This window comes from Mandrillus leucophaeus, unplaced genomic scaffold (genome assembly GCF_000951045.1).
Source record: "Mandrillus leucophaeus isolate KB7577 unplaced genomic scaffold, Mleu.le_1.0 Scaffold1111, whole genome shotgun sequence".
Taxonomy (NCBI): Eukaryota; Metazoa; Chordata; class Mammalia; order Primates; family Cercopithecidae; genus Mandrillus; species Mandrillus leucophaeus.
The window spans coordinates 726,878-740,632 of NW_012099333.1; the positions used below are offsets into that span (position 1 = coordinate 726,878).

A 13,755-nucleotide genomic window follows, 5' to 3' on the forward strand; every position below is an offset into this window, starting at 1 on the left:
AGAGGGGAAGGGGAAGGGGGGAACAGATGAGTATTCATTTCATTACAAAATTCAGAATCCCTGCGCCTTAAAAGGTGCCCATTTTCGAAGTCTGGTTAATATTGTTCTTGTTGCTGATGATGTTTTCTTTTTTAAATAACTATATGAATCACCTTAGTAAGAAAAATTATACAAAAAAAAAAAAAAAACTCCACAAGCCTGAAAATATTTTTCACTATCTCTTTGAAGACATTCTGCTTAAACCTTTTCAAAGATTCGGGTGGCCATTTCTTGACTCTCCATGATTAAAACCACTTACAAGTCATACACAACAGATGCAAATATAAAATGTCCTTTGCCTCTGCAAAGAAGGCTCAGAATTAACCTTTTGTGTATGTGTGCATATGTTGCCTCTAACATCTGAAAAAAACTTGATAAAATGGAGACTCCAGCCAAGAGGAATGGTGCATGGAATCCCTTGAAAATGCACACAAACAACACCTAAAATAACAAGCAGGACAAACTGAGGTGTATTTAAGTTTCCAAAGGTTTTAGGCAAAACGACCAGAAAATATTAGAAATGGTCACCAATGGTGGCTAGCTTTTTTGTTCTACGGTGACAGAGATAAAGTTAAAAAAAAAAAAAAAAAAGTTGTGTAGCCATCAACACAGGGAGATAGTCCAAAAAAAAAAAAAAAAAAAGTTGTGTAGCCATCAACACAGGGAGATAGTCCTTCAAATCCCCCGTATCCAGTCTTTCAAAATACTCTCCTCTGGAACATACATGAATAGGAAGGAGCTTTTGTGTTTTAAAATCTTGGTAATGGTCCCCCTTTAAAATCTACATAGAAAATAGGGGACTGATGGCCCCTAGTTTCTCATTATGAATTGCAAAGACTTCAGTTAGTGGCTACAATGATTTGTCATTTTCGATATAGAGGTTTTAAAATGTATATATTATATTAATCACCCTGAACAACTCTCTGTTAAATGCACATTTGGAGTCTGCAGACTGTGTGACCCAGAGGTGCTTATATAACTATATGTGGGTGTCTGGGTGTAAATACGGGTTTATGATTTTTATAATATATATGTCTGTGGGTTGCATCTAACTCCTGTGTGTGCAATAATGTTTTTTCTCTTTGCTGAGGCTTACTTGTCCAGCCTATTGTTTGAGACAACAGATATAAGTTGCGATGGGAGAGGAGCGTCGGATTTGGTGTGTATCCCCCATTTCCAATTATAGATGGATCATTACAGACAGCGGAGTCCTGAGAAGCCAGACATCTGCTCCTCACATGAATGCACTCACCTCCTAGAGACCAGGCTGCCATCATGCTCTGGAAGCTCGTGGAGAATGTCAAGTACGAAGATATCTATGAGGTGAGTCGACATCCCCAGATGCATCTTAGAGCTTTGCAGATAGAGAATTTGAGCTTCTTGATACCCCAACTGATATGTATTTTAAAGCTATTTACTCGTAGGTTTCCGGTCGGTTTTCTCATCTTTCTTTAACTTTTAGAAAAGCTGGCTAGGGGAGGCTTCGCTGTTCTGAAAAGGGACTTTAAGGTTGAAATCTGACAACTTTAATTTAGGAATTTTTTAATTTATTTTATTTTTCTTTCTCTTTTCTTCGCCTCCCCCCACCCCACCCCACCCTTTTGAGCTCTGATGGGGAATGTGGTGCTACTGAATGTGGGCATGCTGTCAGAGAAAATCGAGATTCTGATAAAGGCAGGGACTTTTCTCGTTTTAAGTGTGGAAGAGAATTGGGTTTTCAAGCCTCATTTGTAACAGACTCGGGCTTTTAATTTTTATTTTCAATAAAATCTCTGAAATTGATAACAAATGGTTCCAAGTAGAGGACAGAGAATTAGCGGGAAAGAGGTAGATAGACGGATGGAGATATGGATGGATAGAGCAAAATCGAAGGAATCGTAGCAGTTTATTATTTTCTATTTTCTTGTGTTTTGCTTCCTTGAGGGTCAGTGCGTCCAAACAGAGAACGCAGCCGCCCCCTGTTTGGGCATCTTTCACAGAAATTTCTGCCCACGTTCAATGTGCACGGGTCTCTAGCGCTGAGTCTCGCTCAACTCTTCCGCGACAGGAGAAGTTGCGCCCAGCCGGGAGAACGCCAGCCGCCTCCGAGGCCGGGGCCGCGCTCGCCAATGCCCTTTTCTGGCTCGGGCGAGGGCTGAAGCGGAGGCCGGGCGGCTCCGCTACTCCAGGGCCAGGCGGGCTAGGCGCGGGGCGCGCGGCTGGCCGGGCTGAGGACCGGAAAGCCCGCGGAGCCTCGCTCTTGAGCGGAATGGCCTGGGACAGCCCTATGTGGTTGCCAGGGTAAGGGAGGAAGCGAAGGCTTTGCGGAGACGTCGAGGGAGGAAATAAAAACTTCAGAAAGGCGAAAGGAAAGGCGAAGCGGAGTTAGAAAAGGGGGGAAGTCGAGACGGGCGAAGCGGGCCATGGAGATTGCTAAGAGGAAAAGTTGGAGAGAAAAGGGAGGAAGACAAGCACACTCCCGGGTGGCGGGCGTGGGCCACTTGGTCGGACGAAAGGTGGAGGGACGCAGAGGCTCCCCAAAGAGCCGAGAAAGACACGCGACTCCTCCGGATCGGGACAGCTCCTGAAAGCCCAGCGGGGAGCCGCCTCGAAGATCCTAAGAGTGGGCGACTCACAGGAGCGGCCGGCAAGCTCCTGCGGGACTCGGGCTCCGACGAGCGCCCACAGGCAGCGCCCGGCGCCCACACCTCCTGCGCTCCCTGAATCCTAAAGTTGGGGTGTATGTATGGAGGTGTGTAGGAGAGAGGAGGAGGAGAAGAGAAGAGAGGAGAGGGAGAAAAGCAAGAGAGAGCGCGAGAGCGCAGAGTAGAGAGATTCGTCTTGTTGCTGAATGATGCTTGGGGTTTTCCTTTCCTCTTTGTGGTTGTGTATCGACTGTAACCAAGAGCCGCGCCTACGCGCCTGGTGGGGATTGTTTCGGTTCGGCCTCCTTTTCTTTCCTTAACAGGCGGGATAATGGTAGAGTCGAAGGTGCTAGAACTGTCCTAAAGAATATTGGCACCCAAAGTGGGCATGACATTAGCAGCCATGGGGCCATGGTGAAAACAGCTCAAGGTATATGTATGTAGAGGCATTTCAGTGGGTTCTAAAAAGTAACCAGGGTAACGCTCGTTCTTTACAGAAAGTAAAGTAGCTAAATGGCAAAGGAGGGAGGGAGAGAAGAAAGGAGGGAGGGAGAGAGGAAGAGGGAGGGGTGGAGTGGAAGGGAGGGAAGAGAGAAGAGAAAAGGGGGGAGGGAGACAGAGAGGAGAGAGAGAGAGAAAGAAACAGGGAGAGAGCGAATATTACAGGTAGTCCTGTCTGCCTAAATTTTCTGCTCAAAAAACAGAATCCGCAGCTTGGTGGAAGGAGCCTATTTAAGTCTGGACTAAGGTTGAACTTTAACAGAAATGGCAGTCAGGCCAGTTGAACGGGTTCCTGAAACATCCAAAAAGGTTTTCTGTTGCCCCTGGCTTTGCCTGGAAAGGATAAGTTTAGTGTATTTGAAGATTGATGGCTTATGTTTTAAATTGAGGTAAAAATCGCAAACTATGTGAGCACTGAACAGGAAAAGGCAGCACAAGGAATGAAAAACCTACGTCTCGCGTCTGTCCTTTAACAAATGAGCATAATCTTCCACATTTAGCAAAAGTCTGCAAAAGTCACTGTAAATAACCAGGCCCACCAATTTTCTTTTCTCTCGCCTCCAAATGATGAAGCAATCCTTTTTATTTTGTTTTTGTAATCCACACACAAAGCGCCCAGGGCAATCAATTCCTCCGATTAGGAAAGTCTCTCTCCAGGTAGGAGGACACCTCCATTCTATACAACCTCCCGGCACTGTTCTCCCTCACTGCCTTGTCCAAAGGAGCAGGGGCTGCTTTACTCGTGTCCCCGGCACAGTTAATTGAAGTTCTGCCTCTTTTCTGCTAAACTTTTTCCCCAGTCTGCCTTTGCCAGCCCCCTCGTCTGATTACATCTAGTAATTCTCCACTGAATGAACGTCATTTACAATAGTAGGGGAGCTCTGCGCTCGCTGCTGCTTCACGCTCCATTTGTCCTCCATTCTCCCTTTAAAGTACTCGTGTAATATTAATAGTCATGAATATCAATTATTATGAGGCGGTGTAGGCAAGCGGAGGGAGGAAGGGGCGCCCGAGCAGTCTGAGCCCAGCTTCGGGTGGAAGAGGACTGCATCTGGAGCCCCGAAGAACGACAGAAGAAAAGAGGCCAAAAAGACAGCAAAGAGACAGATGAATAGTTCTGTCTGTGTGTGATAGGCATCGCCAATCTTGTTGGGGTGGGGGGGGAGTGAAATTTTTTTTTTTTTTTTTTTGATGGCTTGTCCTGGAAACACATCAAGCTCAGCTCCTGTGTCCAGCTCGCTTCTCTGCTGGACTCCTTGATTTTTTTTAAATCATTGTTTGATTTTGAGCAGTAACCAGGCTTTTTTTTCCAGATGTTAGTCCACACCTATTCATCCATGGTGAGTTTGGATTCACGTGTTACCAGAATTGCATGCTCCCTCCTCTCACTGTCTCTCTGTCTCTGCGTCTCTGTGTGTGTGTGTCTCACACTCTCTGTCTCTCTCTGTCTTCCTTTGAGCGCCTTTGGCTTGGTAATTTAGCACCATAATTGGACGAGGCTGCAGCTGCTTCTCTCTGCATTGTGTGTTCTCCGTCTGAGCTCCATGAGTCAGCTGGGAGGGGAGAGGTCAAAAAGAAAAACTTTTTATTTGCCATTGCAGTTTGGAAATTTAGGTGACTATTTCTGCAAAAAGAACCATGGGGAGTTCCACAGAGGAGAGGGAGAAACAAAGTCCACCCCCCCCCATACACACCTCCCCCTTCTTCTTTCACTTAGTTCACACTCCAGATAGGACCAGGAATAAGTTGTCTGGGCTTTTATTTCCCCCCACCCCAACTTTAGGTCCTTCATTTTCACACCCTGAGTATAACAGCATTAGATATAGAAAAACAGCCTTAGAAATAACTCCTGTGAACCACAACTCAACTTAATTCAACATGGGCTTAGGATATGATTTCGAATGAGATCCATTTCAATGAAATACTATTTAAGTTCTTTAATTTCTCCTGGGGAGGGAGGAGTGACGGGGAACTCAGACCAGGCTGATTCCTTGGAGCTCGCGGAATGATCGGGTTGTGTGGAAAGCTCCTCTTGATCAGCCAGCTGCATTTCCAGCAAAGGCAGAAGTTGGTTTTTAATCAGGGGGAGTAGCACAGCAAATACTATGAAGTTTTATTTGTTGTGATTTGGACCTCTGGAAGAGTTAGAAAAAAGTAATTTAAAACACCCAGAGGAGCAAGCACCTTATGTAAGACTCCTACAATTTTAGTTAAGGCATTTAGAATCTCCCTCCATACAAACTGTTCCTGTACCCCTGCCTTTTGCCTGCTTTGCACTCCCCAAAAGGCGGCTAAAATGTTCAAGTGGGTGATTCCTTTCCCATTTTCTCCCCAAGCCTCGGGTTTGAAATTGCTGAAATCATGTGGCCCTCTGAGTCAACTTGGGGGGGGTCTAAGTTTCAGATCCTTGCTTCCCTTGTCCCGGGAAGAGCGTACAAAAGCCGGGCTCTTCCATTTGTCACTTGTATTTTTTTTTTCTTCCTCTCTGTCACTCTCTGTCTCTCTCTGCCTCTGTCTCTTTCTCTTTCTCTGTCTCCTTCTCTCGCTCTCTGTCCCTTCCTCTCTCCGCTCCCAGGACCGTCACGATGGTGTCCCGAGCCACAGCTCGCGGCTCTCCCAGCTGGGCTCGGTGTCCCAAGGACCCTACTCGAGCGCCCCGCCGCTGTCCCACACCCCGTCGTCGGACTTCCAGCCGCCCTACTTTCCACCCCCCTACCAGCCGCTCCCCTACCACCAGAGCCAGGACCCCTACTCCCACGTCAACGACCCCTACTCCCTGAACCCACTGCACCAGCCCCAGCAGCATCCCTGGGGGCAACGACAGCGGCAAGAAGTGGGTTCGGAAGCCGGATCTCTCCTGCCCCAGCCTCGGGCCGCCTTGCCCCAGCTCTCGGGCCTTGACCCCCGGAGGGACTACCACTCGGTCCGCCGGCCGGACGTGCTGCTGCATTCGGCGCACCACGGCCTGGACGCGGGCATGGGTGACAGCCTCTCGCTGCACGGCCTCGGCCATCCCGGCATGGAAGACGTCCAGGTAACCACAAACAAACAAACAAACAAGACCACGAATAAGGAATGCTTCAGGAGGGGGGAGGGCAGGAGAGGGCAGCTCTGTCTCTTTTTGGGGAGTTTGTTCCCATGTTTAGAACAGGACTAGACAGTGATATAGAACTGTTTATGTATGTCTGTATGTATGGCTCTATAGTGGCGATTTCCAGAGGTCTAATTATGATAATCCAAACCACGAGAAATTAAATCTTGAAGAAGAGAAATATGTATTTGTTTTGGTACCTTAAGATTATTAGAATAAAGGCGAATGCTTTTGTCCTGCCTCAGCTACCATCTCCTGCATATTCTCTAGTGCTTTGTGGAAGCAAGCTTGGTACCCCTTCTTTACCAACACACACACCCCATAGTGGGGCTGTCCTGCTGACTTGACAGGTGAAGACCTGGCTGCCTAGAGGCTAGAGCTTCAGCCTGAAGGTCCAGGGGCCTCTGTAAGCTCCAGAGGTTGCTGCTGGATGTGCAAAGATTTTGCTAAGCATGACAATGAGCTATGATCATCTAAGCCAGGTTTTGCCTTGGATGTCTCATAAGCCACAGAGCTTTTTTTCCAAGATAGAGTTGCAGTCGTCATCTGAGAAATAGAACATATGTGAAGGAGAAACTCAGAAAGCCATACTTCAGGAGTACATGATGGTAGATACCATTTTGGAAATTCTTTTCACTTTTTGGTTCATTAAGTGACTGTAGTGTAATATTCTCCACCTCCCTCTCCTGGCCTCCGCCTATATTAACACTCTTCTCTCCTCACTGCCATCATCCCAGTTGAGAGGCATCACGTGTTTATTTCTTAAAACAAAAGGCTCAAAACACTCCCCCTACCCACCCACTATCCCATCTGCAGTCTACACAATGGAGCCTGATTTGGTTGAGAATACTTGGTTAAACTAAACAAAGAAACATCAAAGAAATTATTCCTAAAAATTGTTTGGGTGATTCTGAGCAGGTCTGCTTTTGCACCCTAAGTTAAATAGTCTGCAGAAAAGATAAGTATAGTTTACAGGTATGTAATTGACACTTCAGTTTCATTGTCCTAGTTGTATCTATTATGCATCCTTTGACATACCTCTGAAGTAAAGGAAAATAAAATGGGAAAGAGAAAAGGGTGCATGAGTGATTCTTCTGTACCTTGCTGAAAAAAAAAAAATAGTTTTAAACAGGTAAAATGTGGTGACAGCATCAAATGCTGTCTGTGTGGTCTGTGATTGTTTATTATTTTAAAAGAAATTCAGTTATTTATTTTTTTAGAAAAGATGGAATTACCTGATTTGTGGCTGGATTTACCGATAGTAATAAGAGTAATGATGGTTTTGTTGATTTAACTGAGCTTGACTGTCCCTGTCTAGAGATACTGCTCATTTCAGAATATCATATGAGAAAGGAAATATTTAATAGTTTTTTTTTTAATGCATGGGGTAATATGTGTCTCGGGGGGAAAAGTTTTTAAATTAACCTTTCTGAGCATGGTTCAAAGTGCTGGATAATGAAAGTAGATCAACTCATCACCATTACTGTTGGTGATGCTAATGCCGGTCCTGTCACCACCACCCTGCAGGCTGAGTGACTCTAGCGAAGAACTCAGGAATTTTTCCCCCAAAACAAGGAGCAGATTTCTTTAGTTAAATATTTTTAAAGAAATAATTGAGTGAGTTTACTGTGTTTGGTGAAATGCAAAGTCTGAGAGAAAAACAGGGCCAGATCAGTATTTGGGAGAATAGTCTTGTCAAAGCATCGGAAAGGATTTAGAGTGTTTGTGTGAACACAGTACCTCAGGGCCAAGTTGTTGCTGTTGGGAATACAGACCACAGAGGTGGAGAGCTGAAAGGAGAAAAGCAGCAGGCAGCAGACCAGGGGCACTTGCAGGCTCCCCACTCACCCCACCCCACCCTGTTCCTCCCCTGCTTAATCACATCCCATCACCTGCCGGGAGGTCCTCAGGATCTTCTTGGGACGACCCCTGTAGTGCAAGGGACACACCCTGTTCCTGTCCCTAGAGAGAAACAGCAAAGACAGGGACGCTCTGTGTCTCCGCAGTGATGACAGACCTCCTGAGGCCAGGGTGAAGTTGACTGATGCAGGGCAGGTGACAAAGACCAGGGGTTATGTTTCCATGACCAGAGCCTCGAATCCAGAGGCTTCCACTCATCTGCTTAATACAGAAGGATCCCTTTCTGAGTTAGGGATCTGGGGTACGGGGGCTAAAGTTACACAAGCAGGTCGGGATTTCAACACTCCCTGCAGCTATAGAATGGGTAGCCTGTGCTGGTCCAGTCTTTAAAAAGACCAGAGAGTGCCTAGGCCTGGATCTTAAAGTCACTTGTTCTGATCTCAAGGACCTCGTGTGTGTTCCAGATCCCCCTGAGCCAGGGAGCAGGCAGACCCTGAGGGTGCTGCCCTGCCTATGGGTTGAGGGTTTTGTTGTGTGACCCAGATGCACACACTCAGGGCCACAGCCCCCACCATGAGAGAAGAGAAGGAGGAGAGCTAATTAACCAAATGCTTCTAATATTTTTTTAAATGAAACTATAAAACCCTGTCAATTTCTATTTCAATTTACTCACAGGGGCTATTAAACTAGCAAATCGCTGTTTGGGTTCTGGGTATGCTACATTTCACCCATTGTGCATGCGCGCGCGTGCGTTCGTGTGTGTGTGTGTGTGTGTGTGTGTGTGTGTGTGTGGTGTTGGGGAGGGGGCTACAAGTGTTAAAAACTCAGGAAAACACCTACAGAGAGAGAGACAGAGGGAGTGAAATGATACCTAGTTTGGGATTTGTTTAGTTGCCATGTACACCTCTTTTCTTCTTCCCACCTTTGCTCTCTTACCTCCCATTACCTCTAGCACCTAAGAATATGAGCATATAAGGATGTTAAGTCAACTCCCCCCCAAACACATACACACACTCAAACACACCCGAGTGTCTTAAAGCAACCCCTGGTATCACTTTTAACTAAAGAAGTCTAGTAATTACGAGTCTGAGTTGTTTTTCTGCGCTTCCGCATGCAGTCCTAATTAAATCTTTACGATCCTCCCTGTGACGATTAAGCGCCAGCATGCTGCGTGAATATCCTGTACAAAAACCCAGCAGGCGGCCGTAATTAGATAGAAAATCAGACAAGAGCCTTCTCATTAACTACCACAACTACCCCACGTCGCTGATGAGGCGTTTATACATATTTACGTACAAGAGTGAGGGTAAGGTGTGGGGGTTCCCGGGTCCAGGTCAGTGTAAGTCAGGGTCTGGCTGCTCACGGCACAGGAGAATATTTCTGTCGTGCCTGGAAACATTGTCACTGTATACACATGATCATAGAAAGGTGTGAATCGTGTGTGTTTGTGTGTGGCAGGGTCCCCTGAGGATTTATGAACAACTTACATGAAATATTTTTAAAACACCTTTTTACTATTTCTTAAGATGTGCATGGCATGTTGCAGCAAGGAAAACAGTTCCTATAGAGAATAACAATTTTGCTCACCTTTCTGAGAACAAAAGAGTGACTATTAAAAATGAAAAGAAACAAATCAACATGCCCCCTCTACGATTAGATCATCTCATTTCTAAAGTGCTGCTTGTTTGGGGTAGACAGTCTTTTTCTTGTGATGAACTCACTCTCTGAGGATGCAGCATGAGTGGGTGTGAGTGCTGTGAAAACACCTCCTCACTCTCAAGCCCTTTGCTTTTTACTTCTCTATAAAGTGGGTAACAATTTGGTCCCAACTTAGGTTTTGAAGGATCAAGAAAGTAGTTGTAGATTTTAGAAAGACCTAGTATTTATTTTCTTGGTGGGAGAGAAAGGGAACTCACTGCTTTTGGACGCCCTGGGATGCACAGCCAGAACTGTTCATGTGTATTCTGACAGTAAGAAACTTGCTCCAACAGCTATTTCCTCTCAGAAGTGCTACCAGTGCTCAGAGTTAAAACTTTCCTTCTCTGGAATGAAACTGTGGCACGGAAGATGAACATTCCTTGCAATTACCTAGGCACTGACTGGGAGGATCTAGACCTTTGTGTGTGTCTGCTTGTCTGTAGTTACTGCCTTCATAGCAGGTGTGCTCCTTGCTGGGAAGCAGCATCAGCAGGGCTGGGAGGAAGGGTAAATTGTGAAGGTTCCTCCAAGAGATTGTCATTGTGCAGCAAGAAGCTCATAGTCTACAGGAACGTGTATGGACTGTAATGGGTGTGCAGTCCTAGAGGCTTGCAAACATGTTCCTATGTGTTGCTGTTTGCATTCCATTCCAAATTGCTCAGACTTTAATTAAAATCCCATAATGTAAACTATTATGTATTTGTAAAATGGCTCTGGGGTTAAGATGCACTGGGATAGAATGGAAAACACAAATTGCTCTTACTAATATTGGTGAAAATCTGTCAGCTGTTGCCAAATTTTTACGATTCATAAGAGCAAATAATATAAAGGTTTATCTGTCTAATATCTATGTTTTATGTAATAACTAAACCAATGTTGCATCCCAGATGTCTCTCAAAGTTTTCTTTCTCCACTTCTTCCATTGGAAAAATTTATAATTTGAGTAAATTTCATTTCTATGTCGATTTGGAGGTAATAATAATAATAAAACAGCCCTTTGTGAATTAATATAAATGGAAATAACAGAAGTTCCAGTTTGGAATAACATGATTTATGTGTACAATTCTTTAATATCCAGTCAATTTGAATAGTGATGTTTTTATATTCACAGTCAGTTGAAGATGCCAATAACAGCGGCATGAATCTATTGGACCAGTCTGTCATTAAAAAAGGTATGGATTATTCCCCCCAAAAGTAAGCAAAGTTTTCTCGTGCATTAATGTCTTTATGATGAGTTTTCACTTTGGGGAAATTCATTATTTGACAAGACATAAATGTTCACAATCATAGGACAATGGCTGTCAGACTAAGGGAAAGGGCATGTTGGGAAGACGGAAGTTGGGCAAGGGAGAATGAAAACCTCAGACACAAACTCAGATGAGTGAAACAGACTGTTGCAATTTTTCTTATGGCATATTTGGTAGCCATTCTCGATACATCTTAAATAATTGAGCTATTATCATGTGTGGAATTGGCTGGTAAACACTGGTTTCAAGAAGGTGCTACAATTATTTCAATGATAACTGGAGTTTGCTGAGTTAAATCCTACGTTATTGAGACAGCTCTTTCTTCGTTTTGTATTTGATTTTTTGGTGGTAATTTTGTTCCCAGTTCTCTATGTTTTATATGTTGTTTTTTATTTATTTATTTTTTTCATTGTGCCAAATGTGTTGCTAAATATGCGCATCCTGAGAAGCTGAGACAGCCTATGCACATTTCTAAATCTTCCTACATATGCATTCATGATTTAGTGTGACTGTGGAATCACCCCATACTGTTAAAGGGCATGTGATATTAACAAATGTTTGCAGTCTCTTGTACAGCTGTAAGCAAAATAATTAACTAATTAAACTAATTAAATGTAATTACAATAACTCATTTTGGGCGTATTGCAGCTGCTTAATTTTTTTCTTCTCTTCTCTGACAGTCACTGAGAGAATTTCTGGCGATTAGTGTAGCTGCTGAAAGGCCTGAATGTCACTCACATGCCACACATTTAGGAGCTTAAATGTGTAAACAGGGCAATCTTTAATTATCACAGGAACTGGCATTTGAAGATACAATTTTAATACTGTAACCCGTTCTTATGGATGCTGGAGAAATTCTGTCCCTATATTTAGTGTCAACAATCCCCAGCTTTCAATCATTTATGATTCACTTGAGCCACTTGACATTCAACAAAAACAATTAAAAGAAAAAATGCTTTGGGAAGTAATTCATCCAGACTCAAATGGGATAGTAGGAGGGTTGTGGAATAAGGATTCCAAACAGGGTGAGGTATTCTAAATTGTCTTCTTTTACAAAGGCAGGAAGAGTAGCTTTGAAAGGTAGGTGGGGGAAGCTGTACTAAAGATGCCATTGGGCCTTGGAATGAATATCCCGAAGTATAGTAAGGTTTGGGGCAAAACTATTTATTTTAATGGTTGCTTCAAACATCTCTCTCTCTGTCTTTAAATAATATTGTTTTGGCTTTTAATGCCAGCTTTTGGGTTTGCTAGGATACCTAGGCTCGGTGCTTAAATTCGCAACTGTGCTGACAGCTCACTTTTCCCATTTTCTCTTGGGTCTCTTCTTTCTGTTAATTGCTGGTTGATTAGGGTGGGGTCGGGGAGGAGCTTCTCCATTGGCTTTTTTCGGTTTGTTTTAGTTCCTCCTCCCTTTTCATGGAAAGCTAGAACCACTTAGCTCAGTGTTCTGTATCCTAGCAACATCATTTGGGCTGGTAGGGGAACATGCCCAGCAGATGACCAATCAGAAATGTTATTCATAGCCGGTCCAATAAAAATATTTGTAACTTAGCTTGCCTAGCAAAACAGAGCTGGAGATATTCTTAGATGTGGGATGCTTTGGTTTCAGAGCTTGTATATGTTTGTCAGTGAAATGTGAATATCGATGTGCAAGGTTGTCTCCAGGAATAAGAAAAGGAAAATGACGACTAAAGTTGATGGTTCTGTTTTTGGAAACACAAGAGTACATTTTATGTCCTCCCAAATGTGCAGATTTTTAAAAAATGTGCAGCTTAAAATATTTAAGTAGCATCCCAGTTACTTTAATTGATTCGGGAGTGTGGTATGAATATGATGAAATGGTAGGTCAATTCCATTATTTAATATTTGACATATTTGCTTTATTACATTAAGAAAAGATCCTAACGTCATTTTTTTCTTTAGAGAGCCATAGGCAAAACAAGAATACAAGGTTGATTTACTTTTCTAACTCACTATAAGCCACTTAAAGTTGTGGTGGGTTCATTGGCCCCTTCCCTGCACCCTAGGCTCCCGTCTTTGCTCATCATCTCCCCAATTATGAGAGATGTTTCCAAGAGATTAATTCTGTAAAAGAGGTGAGAAAGTCTTGTGAACTAAACATTCCACATTTCAGCACCTGGAAGAAGGCATAGTTTCTTAATGTATTTTCTAATGGGCTTTTAGGCAGATAGAAAAAATGCTACCTCATTAATAAAAGATTGGCAAGTGGTCTAGGTTTGGGGGTCTCTGACCCTGTGTTTATGAAGCTGGAAGACTTAGGCATAAATGATACATGTTTCTATCTCTATATCTCTTTCTCCAATTATGGCAAGGCCCCTTCTAAAATCTAACCAGTCTAATTTTTCACCTGTGTTTATATCACCCCATAGATTATGGGCTCCCTCTCTTGTTATGTTTGCTATCTGGGCTTAGCTGACATTTCTGAAGTAATTTAGTTAAGAGGAAATGAGTTGTTCCCAGTAGAGAGAGCAAACGAGTGGAGTGAAGGTAGCCAGCGTGATAAATGGCTCTTTCATTTGAAGATCTCCAGAGCTCGTTTACGGCTAATTTTCTGTATTGGCCCCCTTTGAGCTATTAATGCAATCGGCAGGGACCGTGGCCCCTCTCCTCTTAGCTGCCCCATTAGAGCTCCCATTAAGCTGCCTAGTCTCAACTCCATGGCAGAAGTGGGCGG

At 43.9% G+C, this 13,755-nt stretch overlaps 1 protein-coding gene across 3 annotated transcripts in view; it reads left to right on the forward strand.

Moving 5' to 3' along the window:
- Window positions 1–1,054: 1,054 nt before the first annotated feature.
- The window catches only part of TFAP2B (transcription factor AP-2 beta (activating enhancer binding protein 2 beta)), a 28,972-nt gene continuing 16,271 nt past the window's right edge, over window positions 1,055–13,755 (forward strand). Inside the window, exons 1-4 of one of the 3 annotated variants that reach the window (XM_011993727.1) lie at window positions 1,184–1,362; window positions 4,478–4,504; window positions 5,740–6,198; window positions 10,925–10,985. In XM_011993727.1, the coding sequence (XP_011849117.1) occupies window positions 1,282–1,362; window positions 4,478–4,504; window positions 5,740–6,198; window positions 10,925–10,985 (628 nt within the window). In that variant the 5' untranslated portion in view covers window positions 1,184–1,281. Of the gene's footprint in view, window positions 1,363–4,477; window positions 4,505–5,380; window positions 6,199–10,924; window positions 10,986–13,755 lie in introns of those variants that run through there. The other 2 variants (XM_011993733.1, XM_011993723.1) reach the window with 2 other exon arrangements.